Source organism: Ranitomeya imitator, chromosome 4 (assembly GCF_032444005.1).
Source record: "Ranitomeya imitator isolate aRanImi1 chromosome 4, aRanImi1.pri, whole genome shotgun sequence".
Classification (NCBI taxonomy): Eukaryota; Metazoa; Chordata; class Amphibia; order Anura; family Dendrobatidae; genus Ranitomeya; species Ranitomeya imitator.
The window spans coordinates 668,503,119-668,530,013 of record NC_091285.1 but is presented as its reverse complement, the minus strand read 5'-3'; the positions used below and the strand labels follow the sequence as shown (position 1 = coordinate 668,530,013).

The 26,895-nt window shown below is 49.0% G+C and overlaps 1 protein-coding gene across 4 annotated transcripts; it reads right to left on the bottom strand.

Moving 5' to 3' along the window:
* Positions 1–229: 229 nt before the first annotated feature.
* On the bottom strand, positions 230–26,787 carry ODAD3 (outer dynein arm docking complex subunit 3). Of its 4 annotated transcripts, XM_069767201.1 has the most exons (16): positions 26,659–26,787; positions 23,120–23,210; positions 22,832–22,953; positions 22,616–22,693; positions 18,342–18,521; positions 17,760–17,795; positions 15,267–15,368; positions 15,050–15,175; positions 14,256–14,378; positions 13,926–14,069; positions 9,445–9,605; positions 8,748–8,904; positions 8,500–8,655; positions 4,754–4,838; positions 4,501–4,673; positions 230–578 (listed from the first exon to the last, which is right to left on the bottom strand). In XM_069767201.1, the coding sequence occupies exons 2-15, from the start codon at positions 23,202–23,204 to the stop codon at positions 4,543–4,545; spliced, it is 1,686 nt and encodes a 561-aa protein (XP_069623302.1). In that variant the 5' UTR covers positions 23,205–23,210; positions 26,659–26,787; the 3' UTR covers positions 230–578; positions 4,501–4,542. The 4 variants fall into 4 exon arrangements, with proteins under 4 accessions (XP_069623302.1, XP_069623301.1, XP_069623303.1 ...); XM_069767200.1 differs by having other exon boundaries at positions 230–4,673; XM_069767202.1 differs by lacking the exons at positions 230–578; positions 17,760–17,795 and having other exon boundaries at positions 4,393–4,673.
* Between the last annotated feature and the right edge of the window lie 108 nt (positions 26,788–26,895).

Below are 26,895 nucleotides of genomic sequence, written 5' to 3'. Positions count from 1 at the left end.
TTGCCATGACCTGTGGAGCTCGGTCTGTGTCTGCGGTCACTGTGTACGATCCTCAGTCTGGTGACGACCATGTCACATACATTTCTATTTTGCTTTCGCTTGGCTGCAAATGTAACAAATCAGAGAATACGTAAAGCGATATCTGGTGGAAACGTCCAATACGTAGTGGCACACGATACACAGGAGGGAGGTCTCTGGTTATTAACGCAGGGAGGGAGACAAGTTTTTTAGAGAATTATTTATTTGTTATAGGGAAAACATAAGAGGTCACATTTCAGCGTCGCTCGTGTCTCAGGATAACGTCACAAAGCAGCTGTTCCCACAACACTTCTGATCTTGGCGGCCTCATGAGAAGTCAGAGTCTGATCCTCTGCCCCCTGTCTGCGCCACTTACAGAGAGGAAAGGGGGCTGACATGGGGTGCGGACAGTGAGGTCCGGCAAGGGGAGGACTGAAAGACACTACACATGTAGACTTGTAAATCTAAGATGCAGGACAGGTAGATGACTGTAGATCTATGAAGTAGGACAGGTAGATGAATGTAGATCTATGAAGCAGGACAGGTAGATGACTGTAGATCTATGAAGTAGGACAGGTAGATGACAATCTATGAAGTAGGACAGGTAGATGACAATCTATGAAGTAGGACAGGTAGATGACAATCTATGAAGCAGGACAGGTAGATGACTGTAGATCTATGAAGTAGGACAGGTAGATGAATGTAGATCTATGAAGCAGGACAGGTAGATGACTGTAGATCAATGAAGCAGGACTGGTAGATGACTGTAGATCTATGAAGTAGGACAGGTAGATGACTGTAGATCTATGAAGCAGGACAGGTAGATGACTGTAGATCTATGAAGCAGGACAGGTAGATGACTGTAGATCTATGAAGCAGGACAGGTAGACGACTGTAGATCTATGAAGCAGGACAGGTAGACGACTGTAGATCTATGAAGCAGGACAGGTAGATGACTGTAGATCTATGAAGCAGGACAGGTAGATGACTGTAGATCTATGAAGCAGGACAGGTAGATGACTGTAGATCTATGAAGCAGGACAGGTAGATAACTGTAGATCTATGAAGCAGGACAGGTAGATGACTGTAGATCAATGAAGCAGGACTGGTAGATGACTGTAGATCTATGAAGTAGGACAGGTAGATGACTGTAGATCTATGAAGCAGGACAGGTAGATGACTGTAGATCTATGAAGCAGGACAGGTAGATGACTGTAGATCTATGAAGTAGGACTGGTAGATGACTGTAGATCTATGAAGCAGGACAGGTAGATGACTGTAGATCTATGAAGCAGGACAGGTAGATGACTGTAGATCTATGAAGCAGGACAGGTAGATGACTGTAGATCTATGAAGCAGGACAGGTAGATGACTGTACATCTATGAAGCAGGACAGGTAGATGACTGTAGATCTATGAAGCAGGACAGATAGATGACTGTAGATCTATGAAGCAGGACAGGTAGACGATTGTAGATCTATGAAGCAGGACAGATAGATGACTGTAGATCTATGAAGTAGTACAGGTAGATGACTGTAGATCAATGAAGCAGGACAGGTAGATGACTGTACATCTATGAAGCAGGACAGGTAGATGACTGTAGATCTATGAAGCAGGACAGATAGATGACTGTAGATCTATGAAGCAGGACAGGTAGACGATTGTAGATCTATGAAGCAGGACAGGTAGATGACTGTACATCTATGAAGCAGGACAGGTAGACAACTGTAAATATATGAAGCAGGACAGGTAGACGACTGTATATATGTGAAGCAGGACAGGTAGATGACTGTAGATCTATGAAGCAGGACAGGTAGATGTCTAAATCTATGAAGCAGGACAGGTAGATGACTGTAGATCTATGAAGCAGGACAGGTAGATGACTAGATCTATGAAGCAGGACAGGTAGATGACTGTAGATCTATGAAGCAGGACAGGTAGACGACTGTAGATCTATGAAGCAGGACAGGTAGACGACTGTAGCTCTATGAAGCAGGACAGGTAGACAACTGTAGCTCTATGAAGCAGGACAGGTAGACAACTGTAGCTCTATGAAGCAGGACAGGTAGACGACTGTAGATCTATGAAGCAGGACAGGTAGACGACTGTAGCTCTATGAAGCAGGACAGGTAGACGACTGTAGCTCTATGAAGCAGGACAGGTAGACAACTGTAGCTCTATGAAGCAGGACAGGTAGACGACTGTAGATCTATGAAGCAGGACAGGTAGACGACTGTAGATCTATGAAGCAGGACAGGTAGATGACTGTAGATCTATGAAGTAGGACAGGTAGATGATTGTAGATCTATGAAGCAGGACAGGTAGATGTCTAAATCTATGAAGCAGGACAGGTAGATGACTAGATCTATGAAGCAGGACAGGTAGACGACTGTAGATCTATGAAGCAGGACAGGTAGACGACTGTAGATCTATGAAGCAGGACAGGTAGATGACTGTAGATCTATGAAGCAGGACAGGTAGATGACTGTAGCTCTATGAAGCAGGACAGGTAGATGACTGTAGATCTATGAAGCAGGACAGGTAGACGACTGTAGATCTATGAAGCAGGACAGGTAGACGACTAAATATGTGAAGCAGGACAGGTAGACGACTGTAGATCTATGAAGCAGGACAGGTAGACGATTGTAGATCTATGAAGCAGGACAGGTAGACGATTGTAGATCTATAAAGCAGTACAGGTAGACAACTGTAGATCTATGAAGCAGGACAGGTAGACGACTGTAGATCTATAAAGCAGTACAGGTAGACAACTGTAGATCTATGAACCAGGACAAGTCGACGACTGTAGATCTATGAAGCAGGACAGGTAGACGATTGTAGATCTATAAAGCAGTACAGGTAGACAACTGTAGATCTATGAAGCAGGACAGGTAGACGACTGTAGATCTATAAAGCAGTACAGGTAGACAACTGTAGATCTATGAACCAGGACAAGTAGACGACTGTAGATCTATGAAGCAGGACAGGTAGACGATTGTAAATCTATGATGCAGGACAGATAGATGATTGTAGATATCTGAAGAAGACCAGACTGTAAATCTATGAAGTAGGACTGGTCAACGACTGTAAATCTAGTAATCAGAACAGGTAAATGATTGTAGATCTCCGAAGCAGGATATGATTGTAAATCTATGAAGGACAGGTGGATGATTGTAGATGTAGGAAACAGGACTAGTAGTAGATTGTAGATCTAGGAGGACTGGTAGATGACTAACCCTAAGCAAGTCATGTAGATGTGTGTGCCTAGTCCTATAAAATAAGGCAGGTAGATAAGCGGATAGAGGATTGTAGATGTACAAAGTCAGAACAGGTAGACAATTGCATCTATGAAGCAGGACTGGTAGATGATTACAGATCTATGAAGCAGTAGTGGTAGATGATTACAGATCTATGAAGCAGTACTGGTAGATGATTATAGATCTATGAAGCAGGACTGGTAGATGATTACAGATCTATGAAGCAGTACTGGTAGATGATTACAGATCTATGAAGCAGGACTGGTAGATGATTACAGATCTATGAAGCAGGACTGGTAGATGATTACAGATCTATGAAGCAGTAGTGGTAGATGATTACAGATCTATGAAGCAGTACTGGTAGATGATTATAGATCTATGAAGCAGGACTGGTAGATGATTACAGATCTATGAAGCAGTACTGGTAGATGATTACAGATCTATGAAGCAGTACTGGTAGATGATTATAGATCTATGAAGCAGGACTGGTAGATGATTATAGATCTATGAAGCAGGACTGGTAGATGATTACAGATCTATGAAGCAGGACTGGTAGATGATTACAGATCTATGAAGCAGTAGTGGTAGATGATTACAGATCTATAAAGCAGGACTGGTAGATGATTACAGATCTATGAAGCAGGACTGGTAGATGATTACAGATCTATAAAGCAGGACTGGTAGATGATTACAGATCTATGAAGCAGGACTGGTAGATGATTATAGATCTATGAAGCAGGACTGGTAGATGATTACAGATCTATGAAGCAGTACTGGTAGATGATTACAGATCTATGAAGCAGGACTGGTAGATGATTACAGATCTATGAAGCAGTAGTGGTAGATGATTACAGATCTATAAAGCAGGACTGGTAGATGATTACAGATCTATGAAGCAGGACTGGTAGATGATTACAGATCTATGAAGCAGGACTGGTAGATGATTACAGATCTATGAAGCAGTAGTGGTAGATGATTACAGATCTATGAAGCAGGACTGGTAGATGATTACAGATCTATGAAGCAGGACTGGTAGATGATTACAGATCTATGAAGCAGTAGTGGTAGATGATTACAGATCTATGAAGCAGGACTGGTAGATGATTACAGATCTATGAAGCAGGACTGGTAGATGATTACAGATCTATGAAGCAGGACTGGTAGGTTATTGTAGATCTAGGGAACCGGACAGCTGTACAAAGTGGATCAGGTTGTTGAGTGTAGACCTAGGTGTATCTCTAGCAGGACTGGGGTGTCACCGCTATCCCTCACTGCTTCCCCTTTTTCTTCTTGGGCCGGGCCTTTCTCTTGGTCTTAGACTCTATGATTTGTTGGGACTGTTTCTTTAGACTGGCGCGTGTCACCACATCGCCTTCGTCCTCTCCGCTGTCCTCGTCATCTGTAGACAAATATTAACAGGTAGCGAGTCACCAAAAATAAAAATATTCACTAATCAAGAGCTGTTGGTTCCACGCTTACCATCAAATGTGTCCTGCTTGGCCGGTGCCGGTAACGGGATGCGAACGTTAAATGCTGGAAGTTTACCCTCGATGGACGCCTGGAACTGGAGACAAGAAGTAATGTGTTCACACCCTCCCTGGTATATAAAGCTTATCCCGACATGCAGAAAACCTATTCCCTTCAATGGAGAAGATGAGCCGTAACACCAAACACAGCCTGCGGGTCTTGAGTTGTATATATTATTATTGTTGTTATTATTATTAATCTATATATATGTATATATATATATATATATATATATATATATATACACACACACCAGTGAGGTATATATGTATGTATGTATATATATATATATATATATATATATATATATATATATATATATATACACACACACAGTCATGGCCAAAAGTTTTGAGAATGAGACAAATATTAATTTTTCCAAAGTCTACTGCTTCATTTTTTCTAATGGCAATTTGCATATACTCCTGAATGTCAGAGTGATCAGCTTAACAGCAATTACTGTACTTGCAAAGTCAATATTTGCCCAGAAAATGAACTTTAACCCCCAAAACACATTTCAACATCATTGCAGTCCTGCCTTAAAAGGAGCAGCTAACATCGTTTTAGTGATTGATCCATTAACACAGGTGTGGGTGTTGATGAGGACAGGGCTGGCGATCAATCAGTCATGATTAAGTAAGAATGACATCACTGGACACTTTAAAAGGAGGCTGGTGCTTGGTATCATTGTTTCTCTTCAGTTAACCATGGTTATCTCTAAAGAAACACGTGCAGCCATCATTGCACTGCACAAAAATGGCCTAACAGGGAAGAGTATCGCAGCTACAAAGATTGCACCTCAGTCAACAATCTATCGCATCATCAAGAACTTCAAGGAGAGAGCTTCCACTGTTGTCAAAAAGGCTCCAGGGCGCCCAAGAAAGACCAGCAGGCGCCAGGACTGTATCTTAAAACTGTTTCAGCTGCGGGATCGGACTACCAACAGTGCCGAGCTTGCTCAGGAATGGCAGCAGGCTGGTGTGAGTGCTTCTGCACGCACTGTGAGGCGGAGACTCTTTGAGCAAGGCCTGGTTTCAAGGAGGGCAGCAAAGAAGCCACTTCTCTCCAGAAAAAACATCAGGGACCGACTGATATTCTGCAAAAGGTACAGGGAGTGGACTGCTGAGGACTGGGGCAAAGTCATTTTCTCTGATGAATCACCTTTTTGATTGTTTGGGACATCTGGAAAACAGCTTATTCGGAGAAGAAGAGGTGAGCGCTACCACCAGTCTTGTCTCATGCCAACTGTAAAGCATCCTGAAACCATTCATGTGTGGGGTTGCTTCTCAGCCAAGGGAATCGGCTCACTCACAGTCTTGCCTAAAAACACAGCCATGAATAAAGAATGGTACCAGAATGTCCTCCAAGAGCAACTTCTCCCAACCGTCCAAGAGCAGTTTGGCGCCCAACAATGCCTTTTTCAGCATGTTGGAGCACCTTGCCATAAAGCAAAGGTGATAACTAAATGGCTCATGGAACAAAACATAGAGATTTTGGGTCCATGGCCTGGAAACTCCCCAGATCTTAATCCCATTGAGAACTTGTGGTCAATCATCAAGAGACGGGTGGACAAACAAAAACGAACAAATTCTGGCAAAATGCAAGCATTGATTATGCAAGAATGGACTGCTATCAGTCAGGATTTGGTCCAGAAGTTGATTGAGAGCATGCCAGGGAGAATTGCAGAGGTCTTGAAGAAGAAGGGTCAACACTGCAAATATTGACTTGCTGCATTAACTCATTCTAACTGTCAATATAACCTATTGGTACTCATAATATGATTGCAATTATATTTCTGTATGTGATAGAAACATCAGACAAACACTAATAAAAACCAGAGGGCAGCAGATCATGTGAAAATATAATTTTGGTGTCATTCTCAAAACTTCTGGCCATGACTGTATATATATATATATATATATATATATATATATATATATATATATATATATATATATATATATATATATACAGTACAGACCAAAAGTTTGGACACACCTTCTCATTTAAAGATCTTTCTGTATTTTCATGACTATGAAAATTGTACATTCACACTGAAGACATCAAAACTATAAATTAACACATGTGGAATTATATACTTAACAAAAAAGTGTGAAACAACTGAAAATATGTATTATATTCTAGGTTCTTCAAAGTAGCCACCTTTTGCTTTGATGACTGCTTTGCACACTCTTGGTATTCTCTTGATGAGCTTCAAGAGGTAGTCACCGGGAATGGTCTTCCAACAATCTTGAAGGAGTTCCCAGAGATGCTTAGCACTTGTTGGCCCTTTTGCCTTCACTCTGCGGTCCAGCTCACCCCAAACCATCTTGATTGGGTTCAGGTCTGGTGACTGTGGAGGCCAGGTCATCTGGAGTAGCACCCCATCACTCTCCTTCTTGGACAAATAGCCCTTACACAGCCTGGAGGTGTGTTTGGGGTCATTGTCCTGTTGAAAAATAAATGATGGTCCAACTAAACGCAAACCGGATGGAATAGCATGCCGCTGCAAGATGCTGTGGTAGACATGCTGGTTCAGTATGCCTTCAATTTTGAATAAATCCCCAACAGTGTCACCAGCAAAGCACCCCCACACCATCACACGTCCTCCATGCTTCACGGTGGTAACCAGGCATGTAGAGTCCATCCGTTCACCTTTTCTGCGTTACACAAAGACACGGTGGTTGGAACCAAAGATCTCAAATTTGGACTCATCAGACCAAAGCACAGATTTCCACTGGTCTAATGTCCATTCTTTGTGTTCTTTAGCCCAAAGAAGTCTCTTCGGCTTGTTGCCTGTCCTTACAGTGGTTTCCTAGCAGCTATTTTACCATGAAGGCCTGCTGCACAAAGTCGCCTCTTAACAGTTGTAGAGATGTGTCTGCTGCTAGAACTCTGTGTGGCATTGACCTGGTCTCTAATCTGAGCTGCTGTTAACCTGCGATTTCTGAGGCTGGTGACTCGGATAAACTTATCCTCAGAAGCAGAGGTGACTCTTGGTCTTCCTTTCCTGGGGCGGTCCTCATGTGAGCCAGTTTCTTTGTAGCGCTTGATGGTTTTTGCCACTGCACTTGGGGACACTTTCAAAGTTTTCCCAATTTCTCGTACTGACTGGCCTTCATTTCTTAAAGTAATGATGGACACTCGTTTTTCTTTACTTAGCTGCTTTTTTCTTGCCATAATACTATTTCTAACAGTCTATTCGGTAGGACTATCAGCTGTGTATCCACCAGACTTCTACACAACACAACTGATGGTCTCAACCCCATTTATAAGGCAAGAAATCCCACTTATTAAACCTGACAGGGCACACCTGTGAAGTGAAAACCATTCCCGGTGACTACCTCTTGAAGCTCATCAAGAGAATGCCAAGAGTGTGCAAAGCAGTCATCAAAGCAAAAGGTGGCTACTTTGAAGAACCTAGAATATAAGACATAACAAAAAAGTGTGAAACAACTGAAATTAAGTATATAATTCCACATGTGTTAATTCATAGTTTTGATGCCTTCAGTGTGAATGTACAATTTTCATAGTCATGAAAATACAGAAACATCTTTAAAAGAGAAGGTGTGTCCAAACTTTTGCTCTGTACTGTATATATATCAGTAAGGTTTTACATGGAAACAACACTGTGTAAGGTGACTCTTTTGATCTTGCACATGTCATCCATCTTGGTTTTTCCAGACCCTTCGTCTTACCGCCTCCTCCTCCATCTGCCTTATGATCTCTCCAATGTTCTGCCCGTCTAACTCCTCCATGAGTTTCTGCAGCTTCTGGTCGGTCGTGTGCAGGATGTCCAGGACATACTCATCTGACTGAGAAGACAGATCCTTTGCAGGAAAATGGCTTCTGGGCTGATAAAGGAGAATAATAGCGGTAAACATACCAAATGAATTCTGCATTCTCTATTCGCTGGTTTCGCTCCCCTCCATATCTGAGTACTCACCACCTTGACATGCTGCACTTTGGTAGATAGGTGCTCCACCCCAGACTTTGCTGCCACCAAGATTTTGGCCATTTTCTCCAGCTCCTCCTTATACTTGTCTCGTCTCTTCTCTTCCTTCTGTAGATGAGCTTGGAGCTCTTCTAAAACCTGCTGACCGCTGCGGTTGCGGCACATGGGACAGGACTAGTAAAACGGGTGTAAGGTCTGGATATATTTCTAAAAACTATTCTAGACATCTCCAGCAATATGGGGCCACCATCAGGGCCCCAACTCTGAAGTATCACAGCTTTCCTCAGCCGCCCACCAACGAATGCGATGGGGGCCAATATGGAGGATAATGGACATAACAGGAAGCGTTAGTCTTTTTTAGGTTGCTTTTTTAGGTTGTGCCTGGTATACTGGGATTGTTTGCTGCTTTTTGGCCCTGGAACGTCATGGTGGGGGCCTCAAACGCACCAGAGGTGTCAATAACACCATGCAATCATAAGGAGGACCAGAATGGGCGAAACAAATTGCTCACGTCTAAGCATTTGACACGCAGGAATACGTTGGGTCTTTGCTCTTGTATAAACCACAAATGCCCAAATACAGCATTTTATTGGGGTATTCTCTTGATACACCCCTAAGATATGCCAACACTAACTATGGTAGGAATATCCCTTTAACTGCCGCACCTGTCTAACTTGTGTGTAGGTACCTAGATAGCTTGGCCTCCCCCGAATACTTCAGCTCCTGGAAGGCGTCCTGCAGTCTTTCTTTTTCCTCCTTAAGCCTCACCAAAGTCCGCTCATTCTCGCTCTTCAGCTCCTCCAAGTGTTTGTGGGTCTCCCCCTGGGCAATGAAGCGTCTCACCACTTCCTAATCAGTGGGGGATACAGAGAAGAATCGGTTAACTTTAATGGGGTCTATTTTGTAAAGCGGTCATCAAATTGTGTCATGATCTGTGCATCAGATAATATATTCCCCACATTGTTCTGTGAGCGGCCTGCAGCAGGAGCCTCTCCCCTATCTGCAGGAGGACAAAGTATTGCAAAGCTTTCAGCACTTACAGTGGCTATAAAAAGTCTACACATGCCAGGCTTTTCTTACGGAAAAATAAATCCAACCGAGAAGAATCACTTCAGAACTTTAATGTCGCCTATAATCTGTACAAATCCATGGAGAAATCAACTGAAATCATTTTGAGGGGAAAACACAAATTAACAAATTTAAAATGATGTGGTTGCATAAGTGTGAGCACCCTCTTATACTTGGGGATGTGGTTGTGTTCAGAATTAGCCAATCACATTTACCCTCATGTTACATAGCAGTCAGTGCTCGCCCACCATCGTTTACAGGGATTCTGATTACCCCAATGTCGCTGTTCTAGGATTTTCCTGACATTTTCTCAGTTGCATTTTACAGTAAAATCCATAGTCCATAAACAGCTGACAACACAGCAAAGGGATCTCATTGTTTAAAGTGGCTGGGAGCATTTCACTATGTGCACGCTGACCCTTTAAGAGCAGGGGCGTGCACAGGCGCGCTACCGAGAAGTGCTGCGTGCATACAGCTGGAGACAGGGAGCCCACCATGGACCATGTCGTGCGGCCGGGGCGGTGAGTATGCTGGTGTCCCGACATGGAGGAGGAAGGGGAACCGTGCAAGGATGCCAGCAAATACCGTTACACTACCCCCCTTACGCTCCCTCTTCTTCAAGCTACCGAGGACTCTCTGCAGAGAATTTGGAGGCTGACACTTCTTCACGGACTCCCACGACTTTTCTTCAGGACCATCTCACCATCTTCACGACTAGGTCATCCTCAGCATAGGACAATGCGGGCGTAGTACCAGGAACTTGGCATTAGGAAATATCTCTCCATTTGTTGATCAGCTACCACCCTGGTAGATTCAAGGACAAACTGGAGTTCCTCCGCCTGGTTGGTGGATCGCAGAGACTTGGAAGATTCCACCACATTGACGTTCTCTTCACCAGACCATCTTAAAACTGAAGAGATACCTTCTCTGAGTCCATCTTCAGCCTGGTCTCCAAGATGACGCGTCCACAAGGCAGGTAGGTTCCTGGGAGCAGATCACTGGAAGAATTGGGACTGAGTGTGGACATCGCCTCTGCATCCGTTCCTTCAGAGTCGCCAGCTCACAGCGAGTCGGTGACTAGCAGCCCTGGCGGAGAAGATGGCGACACTGCTGATTGACCTGGACATATGGGGACCAGACTACTCGTGACTCAACTGTTCCCAACGAAGCACCACACGGGACACGGGGTTTCCAAGCTAGAACGGACACCTATGGGAAAAGTAGACAGCACATGGAAGGCTAGCTTCTCCATATACAATGCTCCAATCGAGGGCTCTAGTTGCTTGGAAATGACTTGATTGCCTTGTGATAGGGCTCGTCCTTCATCTGACAACACCCTCACCGAATTCAGGAGCAGTCAGACAGGTACCTGACACCAACTCTTCAAAGTTTGCAGCACGAACTTTCCCGCCGAACCGAAGCCTCCACTTGCCATGGATATTGTCACAGTCATCGGTGGAGAGGGAATACTCCAGCCAAGAACAGCCTCTCCTACTAGCCAAAGGCTTTGGAGTTTTTTAGACTTCTCGGGACAATCAGGAAATTCCAGTGATACCGCAATCCCTTCTCACTACTGAGTTCCGGCTTTGGCTTAGCCTGCTATACACTGTTGACCTTCACAAATTCGGCACGGGTTGCTGCCTCAACATGTTCAGAAACTAGTGGTCTTTGGAAGGGCAGAGCCAGATGTGACGGTTTCCTAAAAAGCGTCACCTGTCTGGGCTGCTCCTGGAAGCTGGGAAGGCAAGATGGTACAGAAGATTCCAGATTTCGCTCATCGAAGACCTCCCAGAAGGCCACCAGGAAGGCCTGCAAGTCTGAGGTGATGGGTGAACCTCTTTCCTATAAGGGGTTGAGCCATGCCGGGGCATCTCCTGCCAGGTAGGACATTAGGAATCCCAACTTAACCTGATCAAAAGAAAACTGATGGCCCAAAACTTCATAGCGCTGCATGCACTGCTCTAGGAACTCACGGCACTGCTTTGAATCCCCACAGTGCCAAGGTGGATCAGTCAGGACAGGTTCCACTCCAGAGGCATAAGTTTCGGGTTGAGTAGGCACAAACATAAGTAAAGCAACTTGAGCTGGCACAGCTGATGTCAGGGCTTCCAATCGGCATCTAGTGACTGCAGATGGAACCTCTCACTGGTACCTCAGCTGCTGACACAGCTCTGAGTGCAAGGAGGACTGGGGCCCATGGTCAAGTAAATAGTTACGCAAGCAGGTGGCGCACGTGGTTTAGCGCAGAGGTCCCCAACTCCAGTCCTCAAGGCCCACCAACAGGTCATGTTTTCAGGATTTCCTTTGCATTGCACAGGTGATGCAATTATTACCTGGGCAAGACTAAGGAAATCCTGAAAACATGACCTGTTGGTGGGCCTTGAGGACTGGAGTTGGGGACCTCTGGTTTAGCGGACCTACTGTGCCATGGGGCCGGGCGTACCTAGGAGGGGCGTAGCTAAGCGGCCATCTGTTGTTCACTGGAGCTCCTTATTGTGGAATCAGGCTTGGCTGTAGAACAGTTACTGACACTGACACAGGCTCTGTTCAGACTACTAGGCTCAGGATCCTCTGCAGAGCGGTTACTGACACAGAGTCTCAGAGAGGGCTGTTTCGGAGGCCGGTTGTAGCAGTCCAGATATACGGGGTACTCAGGCACACTTTCAGAAACACAGGTCTCGGATACTCATTCATAAAGACTGGGGAACGAGGTTCAGGCTCTGGCTGCACTAGGACCAGGGACTTCGGGTTCAGGAGGACTGGCCGCACAAGGACAAGGACCTAAGAGTTCAGGACTGGTCACACAAGGAACAGGGACTAAGGGTTCAAGATTAGCTGCTCCAATACCAGGGACTTCGGGTTCCTGACTGGTCGATGTAGGACCAGGAACTTTGGGTTCACGAGTGGCCGCACCAGGACCAGGGACTTCAGGTTCAAGACTGGCCACACAAGGAACAAGGACTTCGGGTTCATGACTCTGACCACACCAGGACCACGGAACCTCACAACTCACTAGGAGACCACCTCTCTCACTAAAGATTCACTGTGTTGCTTGACATCTCCCTACTGGGGAGGGTGTCTTTTAAACAAGATGCCTCCCAGTTATTGAATGGGAGCCATCTTGCAAGTGCACTCTAAATGCCTTCACACAACTGGAGACAGGGAGCACGCTGGGGACCACGCCGCGTGACCAGGGCAGTATGTCAGCGTCCCTGCATGGAGGGGGAAGGGGAACCATGTAGGGGTGCTGGCCAATAGTGTTACAGAGGGTGGCAAGACAGAAGCCTTTTCTTACAAAGAAAATTATCCAAGTCCGGCTGTGTTTTACCAAAACCTACCGTATTTTTCGGATTATAAGCACTTTTCCCCATAAAATTTGTAAGGAAAATAGGGGAGCGTCTTATAATCCGAATGTAGCTTACTGGGGGGGGGGAGAGGTGGCGGCTGTGGTGGAGCGGGAATACAGGCGGTAAAGCTCCTGCTGCAGGAAGCTGGCGGCGGCAGGAGTGGGGCGATGCTGCGGGCCTCGGGATGGTAGGAGGGGGTGTGCGATGCTGCCCTGGGCTTTCAGAAAATGTCAGCGGAGCTCCCGCACTTCCCACTGTTTTACCTGCGGTGGACTTCGGGAATATGGCCGCCGGAGGTGCAGATTGAAATCTCGGCTCCCGAGATCTCAATCTGTACATGCCCGACGCAAAACGACTGAATGCTACCAGATACTCAATGGTGAAAAAAAGTATTAGTATAAGGGTGTGCACATTTATGCATCTTGTTTCCCAACAGATTTGTAGATTATGGGCGACATTAAAGGTGGGATAAGTTCTGACATGATTCTTCTGGGTATGATTTTATTATATTACAAAAACCTGCCATTGTAACAACCTTTTATATCTACTCTAGCTTAGGGGGGCTTAGATTAAGTCTGCCACGAGGAAAAGATCAGTAAGAGATTGACCTTGTTCTGTGCAGGATTTCAGCTCCGGTGGACAATGCTGCACACTGACTATTTCTTATATTGAGTGTTAGATTTCGTGTTCCTTCATCCTCGGTGGCCTCGCTACTTCCATCCTGCCATCCATCTCCAACCTTGTGGCCTCTCACCTGTGTATCTGTCACCCCCGTGGCCTCCTTTATCCTCTGAAAAGCCTCCTGATAGGTCCTGATTGCCTTTTCTTCCTCCTGTCCGTTAGATACCAGTTGGATGTCGGTAGGAGCGTCCTCTCCTGGCAAAGTCACACGCTGAGCCTAAAAACGTGTAGATAGTTATCGGATCCTACAAAAAAATCTATGGCCAAAATTATAACTGTCAGGTGCCACCACTAGGGGGAGCTTATGTGCAGTAATGCCCAATGCTGCCCCTAGTGGATGAGCTAGCAGTAGCATCGGTGGGTTTAGAAGATGGGCCATTGCTGGTCACTAATGGCTACTTACTCTTCTTTCCGCGCGCTCGGCGTACATGCGTCTCTCCTCTGCCTGACGCTTGTACTCCTGAAGGACCCGCTCCCTCTCCCTGCGCTCGCGGTGAAACTCCTCTTCCTGCTGCTGCAGCTCTGTCTGTAATGGAGGATAATACGAAACAATGGTGGGTGTCGGAGAACCCTAAACAGCCGTTTGCCCATCAGAGGTAGGAACTTGCCTATTCGTGGACTGGGTGAGTGATAAGAGACCTCCTAACTGCCCCTTTTGCACATTAATGGTCCATTTACATGTGTAGTGGGATGAGCTGACAACATATGTATGCTGTGTGGGGACAGAGTGACGTTACGGGCCATTACCCGAGCTCTGATCCGCCTCTTTACAGTCAACTGGCTCTCGTTTATGCGCTGAAATCAGCCTGTGTAAATGGGATTTTACTGTGTAACCCCTTACATATCTGGTCCAACCCCCACATATCCGGGACATCCTCACATACCCGGCCCACCCTCATATACCCGGGCCACCCTCACATACCCGGCCCACCCTCATATACCCGGGCCACCCTCACATACCCGGGCCACCCTCACATACCCGGGCCACCACCCCTACATACCCCGGCCACCTCCCACATACCCGGGCACTCCCACATATCCGGACCACCTCCTACATACCTGTGCCACCTCCCACATACCCGGACCACCTCCCACATACCCGGACCACCTCCCACATACCCGGACCACCTCCCACATACCCAGGCCACCCCCACATACCCAGGCCACCCTCACATACCCGTGCCACCCCCCACATACCCGGGCCATATCCCGTGACATCACCGCATCTTTGTTCATCATCTGGAGTTCCTTCAGTTCATTCCTCTGTCGGAGGATCTCGGCCTCCAGTAGATCCAGCTGTGACTGAAACGTCAGGCTTTCCTCCTGCAGAAATGGTAGCCAAGTAAAGTACAACTCGGGACCCTCTGACATAACACGGCATGGGGTGGGGAGGAGAGGGGGTCCCGTACATCACCTGCATATGGTCCTTCAGCTTCTGGTACACGCTGTATATGTGCCCTGATTCCTGTAATTTCAGCTGTGCTTTTTCCAGACGATTTTCCAATAGGCGCAGGGACTGGAGGAAGAGGGCATGTAAAGGGTTAAAACCTGTCCATTAAAAGGTATAGAATAATGGAGTAATTATAGAGGGAGACAGGAGGGGTAATGGTTCCTGGTGTATCCCAAAAAATAAGTTCTGCCACCCCAAATGGCACACAACCAAATGGAAAATATATTCTGTTCCACAGGAGAGGGGACGACCCATCCTCAGGAGAGGGGATGACCCGTCCTCAGGAGAAGGGATGACCAGTCCTCAGGAGAAGGGATGACCAGTCCTCAGGAGAAGGGATGACCAGTCCTCAGGAGAGGGGATGACCCGTCCTCAGGAGAGGGGATGACCCGTCCTCAGGAGAAGGGATGACCAGTCCTCAGGAGAAGGGATGACCAGTCCTCAGGAGAAGGGATGACCAGTCCTCAGGAGAGGGGATGACCCGTCCTCAGGAGAGGGGACGACCCGTTCTCAGGAGAGGGGACGACCCGTCTTCAAGAGAGGGGATGACCCATCCTCAGGAGAGGGGATGACCCGTCCTAAGGAGAGGGGATGACCCGTCCTCAGGAGTAGGGATGACCAGTCCTCAGGAGAGGGGATGACCCGTCCTCAGGAGAGGGGAAGACCCGTCCTCAGGAGAGGGGACGACCCGTCCTCAGGAGAGGGGACGACCCGTCCTCAGGAGAGGGGACGACCCGTCTTCAAGAGAGGGGACGACCCGTCCTCAAGAGAGGGGATGACTCGTCCTCAGGAGAGGGGATGGTCCATCCTCAGGAGAGATGACCCATCCTCAGGAGAGAGGATGACCCGTCCTCAGGAGAGGGGATGACCCGTCCTCAGGAGAGGGGACGACCCGTCCTCAGGAGAGGGGACGACCCGTCCTCAGGAGGAAGAGGGGACAAACCGTCTTCAGGGAGAGGGGACGAGCCATCTTCAGGGGGGAGAGAAGACGACCCGTCTTCAGGAGGGAGAGGGGACGGTCCGTCCTCAGGAGAGGAGATGATCCATCCTCAGGTGAGAGGATGACCAGTCCTCAGGAGAGGGGATGACTTGTCCTCAGGAGGGAGAGAGGACAAACTGTCTTCAGGGAGGGGGACGAGCCATCTTCAGGAGGGAGAAAAGACGACCCGTCTCCAGGAGGGAGAGGGGATGGTCCGTCCTCGGGAGAGGAGATGATCCATCCTCAGGTGAGAGGATGACCAGTCCTCAGGAGAGGGGATGACCCATCCTCAGGAGAAGGGATGACCTGTTCTCAGGAGAGGGGATGACCCGTCCTTAGGACTTATAAAATACGAGCAGGATCAAGGCTGCCTCAACTACAAAGAGCATATTTCGGACCAGAGGTGCCACCATGTTACTGGTATGAACTGTGAAACGTCAGGAATTCACCGTACCGCGGTGAAGCAGGGAGCCGAGGTATGGGAGCAGTTAGCTCCTGAAAAAATGAAGTTAAGACACCCCCTTTAATATCATATGGGTAGGGGTCTGACTACAAGCATCTCCCTGATCACTGACTGGCAACGTCAACAGAAAAATAAAAAGCTGTGGCTCTTGGAAGAAAAGAGGATAAAATGAAAGTGCAAAAAAAAAATTGAGTACTGATATAAGGTATCATCAACCTAGATAAAGCCCACCCTGCCCTCATACACCTTGGATGGTTGTTGATGGGTCACCGGCTGGCAGACATCCCGGCTGTCTCTCCCATACACTGGAGACGTACGCTCCTGTGTTCATGAGAGAGTCGCTGCCGGACATCCCTGCGTGAACAAAAGGATCAGTCTGAAATGGGACACGCCGGATCCTTTATATCCTCGACAATCATCTGTCCAGGACCACCATACATATCAGACTGTTGGGCAAACTCGTTGGTATCGACGGGGTTGTCCAGGCTTGTGAATCCTCTTAGTCAGGATTCCCCGGCGCCAGAAGCGGGTGCTCATGGGACCGCAAGTTTGTGATTCACAGACTTCCGGTCACATTCTGACTAGACGTGTCCATCCTCACTCATTTGAGGCCGGGCACGTCTAGTCGGCACGTGACTGCATGGATCTGAAATCACATACCGGTCTTGCACCTGCTGCTCCTGACTGCAGACTTGAACCCCAAGTCTGGACAACCCATTTACGTCCTGGATACCCCATCTAAGAGACTTGTTTGTTCCTTTCAGACCCATAGGCAGTAATATAGGGGCCTCATATGGACCAAATGTCCCCATCTGTGCCAGAATTTAGGTGCAGATGAGCCCAATGTAAGCCAGCCAAGATGCCTCAAATGTATCCTCCGATGTGATAAAGATTCTCAGACGTCAGGTCCAAGTTTCTGCTGTCTACATATATTAGATGGGATTATGTAGCGGCCTCCGTCAGAGGCACAGGAGACACAAGAAGGTTTGCAATTAATAGATAATTAGTTAATAACCTGCTGAGGAGTTTCCTCCTGTTCTGAGGCTTCAATCTGCGGATGAAACAAGTAGAAGATGAAGACACAGGATTATATGGATGTATAGTGCCATCATATGGAGGCAGTGCTTAAAGGGGCGGTACAGAATCAGGAACAGTGCCACACCTGTCCATGGGTTGTGTCTGGTATTGCAGCGCAGCTCCATGGAAGTAAAGATGGCTGAGCTACAATGCCAGACACAACCTCTTGGTGGGTGAGCGGCTGTTTTTGGAAGAAAGCCACCATGTCTTTTTTTTTAATTCTGTTTGACCCCCTTAACCTACGTCCTTCCCACTCCTGAAAAGCAACATGGCTGCTGACACAAGCTCAAAATGGTCCTAAATGATTATGTAGATATGGGAACATCTGCCTGACCAGGTGGACCAGGGAGGATAGAAATGATGGAGACTCATTGCCTTTAGAAATGCTGGTGGGAGGATGAAGGGCGTCTAAACGACCCCATGATTTAGTGTTTGGGTTGCTCAGCCAGATGGAAGGACGCAGTGTACTATCACCCACAACATTGCCTTGTCCACAAGCCGACCCCTAGGCCGCAATCACCTGCTCCTCCTGTACCGCTCCGCCATCTTTCTCGGGCTTGTCTTCCTCCTCACCACAGCTCTGCTTATATACAGTCTGCAGCTCCTCCAAGCGCTTCCTCCGTCCGTCCGTCTGGTGGCGCAGGGCGTTGAGACGCTTGATCTTGTCGCAGAGTTTCTGGTCCATCAGCTGGACGGCAGCCTGGGGACACAATTATATTATTATCACCGCTAACTTGGTTGTTCCTCTTCTATCAAGTGGTTAAAGGGGCCGTGATACTGATGACCAGAGATGAGTACCGGTAAGTCAATTTGCAGGAGCCGGGTCCGTTGGCTGCATTAGTTGTCAGTAGCAGCTGGAAGCGAGCCCTGTGATCCTCCTCCTTCCCTGCTGGAAATATGCCCTGTGATCCTCCTCCTTCCCTGCTGGAAATATGCCCTGGGATCCTCCTCCTTCCCTGCTGGAAATATGCCCTGTGATCCTCCTCCTTCCCTGCTGGAAATATGCCCTGGGATCCTCCTCCTTCCCTGCTGGAAATATGCCCTGGGATCCTCCTCCTTCCCTGCTGGAAATATGCCCTGCGATCCTCCTCCTTCCCTGCTGGAAATATGCCCTGCGATCCTCCTCCTTCCCTGCTGGAAATATGCCCTGTGATCCTCCTCCTTCCCTGCTGGAAATATGCCCTGGGATCCTCCTCCTTCCCTGCTGGAAATATGCCCTGGGATCCTCCTCCTTCCCTGCTGGAAATGTGCCCTGGGATCCTCCTCCTTCCCTGCTGGAAATATGCCCTGTGATCCTCCTCCTTCCCTGCTGGAAATATGCCCTGGGATCCTCCTCCTTCCCTGCTGGAAATATGCCCTGTGATCCTCCTCCTTCCCTGCTGGAAATATGCCCTGGGATCCTCCTCCTTCCCTGCTGGAAATATGCCCTGGGATCCTCCTCCTTCCCTGCTGGAAATATGCCCTGTGATCCTCCTCCTTCCCTGCTGGAAATATGCCCTGGGATCCTCCTCCTTCCCTGCTGGAAATGTGCCCTGTGATCCTCCTCCTTCCCTGCTGGAAATATGCCCTGGGATCCTCCTCCTTCCCTGCTGGAAATATGCCCTGTGATCCTCCTCCTTCCCTGCTGGAAATATGCCCTGGGATCCTCCTCCTTCCCTGCTGAAAATGTGCTCTGTGATCCTCCTCCTTCCCTGCTGGAAATATGCCCTGCGATCCTCCTCCTTTCCTGCTGGAAATGTGCCCTGTGATCCTACTCCTTCCCTGCTGGAAATATGCCCTGGGATCCTCCTCCTTCCCTGCTGGAAATATGCCCTGGGATCCTTCTCCTTCCCTGCTGGAAATGTGCCCTGGGATACTCCTCCTTCCCTACTGGAAATATGCCCTGGGATCCTCCTCCTTCCCTGCTGGAAATGTGCCCTGTGATCCTCCTCCTTCCCTGCTGGAAATATGCCCTGGGATCCTCCTCCTTCCCTGCTGGAAATGTGCCCTGTGATCCTCCTCCTTCCCTGCTGGAAATATGCCCTGGGATCCTCCTCCTTCCCTGCTGGAAATATGCCCTGTGATCCTTCTCCTTCCCTGCTGGAAATATGCCCTGGGATCCTTCTCCTTCCCTGCTGGAAATATGCCCTGGGATACTCCTCCTTCCCTGCCGAAAACGAACCCTGTGTGCTGGAAATATGCCCTGGGATCCTCCTCCTTCCCTGCTGGAAATATGCCCTGGGATCCTCCTCCTTCCCTGCTGGAAATGTGCCCTGGGATCCTCCTCCTTCCCTGCTGGAAATATGCCCTGGGATCCTCCTCCTTCCCTGCTGGAAATATGCCCTGTGATCCTTCTCCTTCCCTGCTGGAAATATGCCCTGGGATACTCCTCCTTCCCTGCTGGAAATATGCCCTGTGATCCTCCTCCTTCCCTGCTGGAAATATGCCCTGGGATCCTCCTCCTTCCCTGCTGGAAATATGCCCTGTGATCCTCCTCCTTCCCTGCTGGAAATATGCCCTGGGATCCTCCTCCTTCCCTGCTGAAAATGTGCTCTGTGATCCTCCTCCTTCCCTGCTGGAAATATGCCCTGCGATCCTCCTCCTTTCCTGCTGGAAATGTGCCCTGTGATCCTACTCCTTCCCTGCTGGAAATATGCCCTGGGATCCTCCTCCTTCCCTGCTGGAAATATGCCCTGGGATCCTTCTCCTTCCCTGCTGGAAATGTGCCCTGGGATACTCCTCCTTCCCTACTGGAAATATGCCCTGGGATCCTCCTCCTTCCCTGCTGGAAATGTGCCCTGTGATCCTCCTCCTTCCCTGCTGGAAATATGCCCTGGGATCCTCCTCCTTCCCTGCTGGAAATGTGCCCTGTGATCCTCCTCCTTCCCTGCTGGAAATATGCCCTGGGATCCTCCTCCTTCCCTGCTGGAAATGTGCCCTGTGATCCTCCTCCTTCCCTGCTGGAAATATGCCCTGGGATCCTCCTCCTTCCCTGCTGGAAATATGCCCTGTGATCCTTCTCCTTCCCTGCTGGAAATATGCCCTGGGATCCTTCTCCTTCCCTGCTGGAAATATGCCCTGGGATACTCCTCCTTCCCTGCCGAAAACGAACCCTGTGTGCTGGAAATATGCCCTGGGATCCTCCTCCTTCCCTGCTGGAAATATGCCCTGGGATCCTCCTCCTTCCCTGCTGGAAATGTGCCCTGGGATCCTCCTCCTTCCCTGCTGGAAATATGCCCTGCGATCCTCCTCCTCCTTCCCTGCTGGAAATGTGCCCTGTGATCCTCCTCCTTCCCTGCTGGAAATATGCCCTGCGATTCTCCTCCTTCCCTGCTGGAAATATGCCCTGTGATCCTACTCCTTCCCTGCTGGAAATATGCCCTGTGATCCTCCTCCTTCCCTGCTGGAAATATGCCCTGTGATCCTCCTCCTTCCCTGCTGGAAATATGCCCTGTGATCCTCCTCCTTCCCTGCTGGAAATATGCCCTGTGATCCTTCTCCTTCCCTGCCGAAAACGAACCCTGTGATCCTTCTCCTTCCCTGCCGGAAACGAGCCCTGAGATCCTCCTCCTTCCCTGATGGAAAAAAAAGCCCTGCAATTCTACTTCCCTGCCAGAAACGAGACCTGCGATCCTCCTCCTTCCCTGCCGGAAATAAGCCCTGAAATCCTCCTCCTTCCCTGCCCAAAACGTGCCATGCAATCCTCTTCCTTCCCTGTTGGAAACAAGCCCTGAAATTCTCCTCCTTCCCTGCCAAAAATGAGCCCTGTGATCCTCCTCCTTCTCTGCCGAAAACGAGCCCTGTGATTGTCCTCCGCCCCTGCTGGAAATGAGCCCTGCGATCCTCCTCCTTCCCTACCTGAATCTGCCCTGCGATCCTCCTCCTTCCCTGCCTGAAACAAGCCTTGCATTCCACCTCCTTCCCTGTCCAAAACAAACCCTGCGATCTTCCTCCTTCCCTGCTGGAAATGAGCCCTGCGATCCTCCTCCTTCTCTGCTAGAAACGAGCCCTGCGATCCTTCTCCATCCCTGCCGGAAACTGGCCCTGCAATCCTCCTCCTTCCCTGTTGGAAACAAGCCCTGAAATTCTCCTCTTTCCCTGCCGAAAATGAGCCCTGCGATCCTCCTCCTTCCCTGCCTGAAATGAGCCCTGCGATCCTCCTCCTTCCCTGCCTGAAAGGAGCCCTGCGATCCTCCTCCTTCCCTGCCTGAAAGGAGCCCTGCGATCCTCCTCCTTCCCTGCCTGAAAGGAGCCCTGCGATCCTCCTCCTTCCCTGCCTGAAAGGAGCCCTGCGATCCTCCTCCTTCCCTGCCTGAAAGGAGCCCTGTGATCCTCCTCCTTCCCTGCCTGAAAGGAGCCCTGCGATCCTCCTCCTTCCCTGCTGAAAACGAGCCCTGAGATCCTCCTCCTTCCCGGATTCTGATTTGTAGGTCTGGCATCATTGCAGTGAGACGCACACACATTGTTGTGTCAGGTATACTAATCAGAAGAGGTGCAGGGGATGAGGGCTGACAGAAGACTTATGCTAGGTCATCAACATCAGATCAGGGAGGGTCAGACACCCTGCACCCGCACAGAACAGCTGATACCTAGTGCTGGGAGGTCACCTTGTAAGAGCTGGAACAGCAAAGCTCAGATAATATACACAACAGTGTGATTAAATAGGACAATAGAGATGTGCAGTTGTCAGCCATGGCATGTCAGCCAGCAGATACAGCACTGCAGTCTGGCATGTCTTCTTCTCCTGAGGGACTCACTGGAGCGTCCCTTTAAGTGACCATGGACTATGCCACGTATCACCACATAATCACTTACTTGTCCGCTTTTGCTCCTCATGGCCGCCCTCTCCACCACGTGACTGTGGAAAGCCTCCTTAATCACCTTCTCGTCCCCCTGAGGAGCAGAGCAAGGAAATGGATGGTGCTGAGAACGTTCTGTGCCAACTCCATAACAAGCGACCACACCCAGAGCCTTTTCATGAAATCGGGCTTACGGTGAGCTACACATCAGCCCGCCACTCCTGGACCTTACCGCAAGGGTGTCGGCCAACTTCTTGTGCAGCTTCTTGTTCTCCTGCCGTAGGAACTGAATGGTCTCCCGGTTCTTGTGGATGGTGGAGCTGGCGCTCTCCTGGTACGCCTTGTGGTCGCCATCTGCCAACAGTCCATTACAATGTGCATTATGCCCGACCGCTGCACTACATTACCACGAGATGCTGCGACGTCGGCAAATACATTTAGGGGCTACTGGGTCCGCACTGCTCACGGCCCCCAAATCCGGGTCACCAGCAGTTGTGCAGCCCACCGCAGACTTTCTTACCCAGGAGCTGAATCTTCTTCTGCAGCTTCGTGATCTGCTCATGAATGGGAGGCTTCACCCCGGAGAGCGCGGCGGTGCTAGGCATGGCTACCTGGCAGAGGGGAGAAGATGAGGCAAGATCACACACATGTAGGGGCAGCCATCGCTGAGGGAGCACAGGCAGCAGGAAAACTTGTACTGACGTCTCACAGCTCGGTCTTTATATCAGGGCAGTCCAGTTTGTAGTCTGTATTTAGAAGAAATTCAGTCGGGGGTCTGTATTTAGGGGTATTCCGGTGTGGGGGTCTGTGTTTAGGGGTAGTCCGGCCTGGGGTCTGTATTTAGGGGTAGTCCGGTCTAGGGTCTGTATTTAGGGGTAGTCCGGCCTGGGGTCTGTATTTAGGAGTAGTCCGGCCTGGGGTCTGTATTTAGGGGTAGTCCGGCCTGGGGTCTGTATTTAGGAGTAGTCCGGCCTGGGGTCTGTATTTAGGGGTAGTCCGGCCTGGGGTCTGTATTTAGGAGTAGTCCGGCCTGGGGTCTGTATTTAGGGGTAGTCCGGCCTGGGGTCTGTATTTAGGAGTAGTCCGGCCTGGGGTCTGTATTTCAGGGTAGTCCGGCCTGGGGTCTGTATTTAGGGGTAGTCCGGCCTGGGGTCTGTATTTAGGGGTAGTCCAGTCTGAGGTCTGTATTTAGGGGTAGTCCAGTCTGAGGTCTGTATTTAGGGGTAGTCTGGCCTGGGGTCTCTATTTAGGTAAAAGAACAAAATGGTAGAAGACCACAGCCAGCTCATCAGACCCACAGATGCACGGAACTTCGTGAAGACAGGACGAGACGAATAGAAAAAATAGGAGGGTGTTCCAGCTTCTTAAAAAATTCTTATCAAACTTTATTGATCCACATTGGGAATAAATAAAAAAACTCCTAACCACAAGTGAACCTCTGGGGGTAAAGCGACGCGTTACCGAAGCTTTGATAAAGATCGTACGTCACTTTACCCCCAGAGGTTCACTTTTGGTTAGGAGTTTTTTTATTTATTCCCAATGTGGATCAGTAAAGTTTGATAAGAATTTTTTAAGAAGCTGGAACACCCTCCTATTTTGTTTCTTTTAAGGTGCAGTCCGGCCTGGGGTCATTCATTTAGGGGTAGCCTGGTGGGGGGGTCTGTATTTAGGGTGGTCTGGTTGAGGGTCCGGATTTAGGATGGTCTGATTGAGGGTCTGTATTTAGGGTGGTCTGGTTGAGGGTCCGGATTTAGGATGGTCTGGTTGAGGGTCTGTATTTAGGGTGGTCTGGTTGAGGGTCGGTATTTAGGGTGGTCTGGTTGAGGGTCTGGATTTAGGGTGGTCTTGTTGAGGGTCCGGATTTAGGGTGGTTTGGTTGAGGGTCTGGATTTAGGGTGGTCTGGTTGAGGGTCTGGATTTAGGGTGGTTTGGTTGAGGGTCCGGATTTAGGATTGTCTGGTTGAGGGTCTGGATTTAGGGTGGTTTGGTTGAGGGTCTGTATTTAGGGTGGTCTGGTTGAGGGTCTGTATTTAGGGTAGTCTGGTTGAGGGTCCGGATTTAGGGTGGTCTGATTGAGGGTTTGTATTTAGGGTGGTCTGGTTGAAGGTCTGTATTTGAGGTGGTCTGGTTGAGGGTCTGTATTTAGGATTTTCTGGTTGAGGGTCTGTATTTAGGGTGGTCTGGTTGAGGGTCTGTATTTAGGGTGGTTTGGTTGAGGGTCTGTATTTAGGGTGGTCTGGTTGAGGGTCTGTATTTAGGGTAGTCTGGTTGAGGGTCCGGATTTAGGGTGGTCTGATTGAGGGTTTGTATTTAGGGTGGTCTGGTTGAAGGTCTGTATTTGAGGTGGTCTGGTTGAGGGTCTGTATTTAGGGTGGTCTGGTTGAGGGTCCGGATTTAGGGTCTGTATTTAGGGTGGTCTGGTTGAGGGTCTGTATTTAGGGTGGTCTGGTTGAGGGTCAGGATTTAGGGTCTGTATTTAGGGTAGTCTGAGGGTCCGGATTTAGGGTGGTCTGATTGAGGGTCTGTATTTAGGGTGGTCTGGTTGAGGTTCAGTATTTAGGGTGGTCTGGTTGAGGGTCTGTATTTAGGGTGGTCTGATTGAGGGTCTGTATTTAGGGTGGTCTGGTTGAGGGTCTGGATTTAGAGTGGTCTGGTTGAGGGTCCGGATTTAGGGTGGTTTGGTTGATGGTCCGGATTTAGGGTGGTTTGGTTGAGGGTCTGTATTTAGGGTGGTCTGGTTGAGGATCTGTATTTACGGTGGTCTGGTTGAGGATCTGTATTTAGGGTGGTTTGGTTGAGGGTCCGGACTTAGGATGGTCTGGTTGAGGATCAGTATTTAGGGTGGTCTGGTTGAGGGTCAGTATTTAGGGTGGCCTGGTTGAGGGTCTGTATTTAGGGTGGTATGGTTGACGGTCTGTATTTAGGATGGTCTGGTTGAGGGTCGATATTTAGGGAGGTCTGGTTGAGGGTCGATATTTAGGGAGGTCTGGTTGAGGGTCCGGATTTTGGGTGGTCTGGTTGAGGGTCCGGATTTAGGGTGTTTTGGTTGAGGGTCTGGATTTAGGATGGTCTGGTTGAGGGTCCCTTTTATCAGGGCCTCTGGGGGGGTGTATTTATATGAGGCTCTAGGTAATGTCGCCCCCTATAGGTCATATATGGTATATTTGCCTGTGCACGCTCATGTATGTGGTGCGTACTGACAACGCCATTTTATTAACCCCTCTAAACAGACATTCAGACAATATGTAGTCGTTGCACTAATAAAACACGCAGGACCGTGGAGGAGATCTCCGGAGCGTTAGTCCTCCTCCTTGGGGACACAGCTGCTCCCCATATTTTGCCCCGGTGCCATCTCCCCGTCCATGCGCCATTACTGTATGTATCACCCAATGCACAGGACACGGCTGCTCCCCATATTTTGCCCCGGTGCCATCTCCCCGTCCCAGCGCCATTACTATATGTATCACCCAATGCACAGGACACGGCTGCTCCCCATATTTTACCCTGGAGCCATCTCCCCGTCCCTGCGCCATTACTGTATGTATCACACAATGCACAGGACACGACTGCTCCCCATATTTTGCCCCGGTGCCATCTCCCCGTCCCTGTGCCATTACTGTATGTATCACACAATGCACAGGACACGACTGCTCCCCATATTTTTCCCTGGTGCCGTCTCCCCGTCCCTGTGCCATTACTGTATGTATCACACAATGCACAGGACTCGACTGCTCCCCATATTTTGCCCTGGTGCCGTCTCCCCGTCCCTGTGCCATTACTGTATGTATCACACAATGCACAGGACTCGACTGCTCCCCATATTTTGCCCCGATGCCATCTCCCCGTCCCTGCGCCATTACTGTATGTATCACACAATGCACAGGACACGGCTGCTCCCCATATTTTGCCCCGGTGCCATCTCCCCGTCCCTGCGCCATTACTGTATGTATCACACAATGCACAGGACACGGCTGCTCCCCATATTTTGCCCTGGTGCCATCTCCCCGTCCCTGCGCCATTACTGTATGTATCACACAATGCACAGGACTCGGTGCTCACCTTCTGATGCGTCTCCAGCAGCTGCTCCTCTGTCCGCAACAACTCAGCTGCTTAGCAACTGTTTCCCTAACAACGACTGACACACTTCCCCATTGGTTGGGCCCTATCCGCCATCTTGGTACTCTCATACAATTTCCGGCTATAGGGACATATCCACCTTGTTATGACTCCTGTTTTCTCTAAATGACAGAAATAACGATAATTTATAACACAGTCATTGATTATCTAATGTCTATG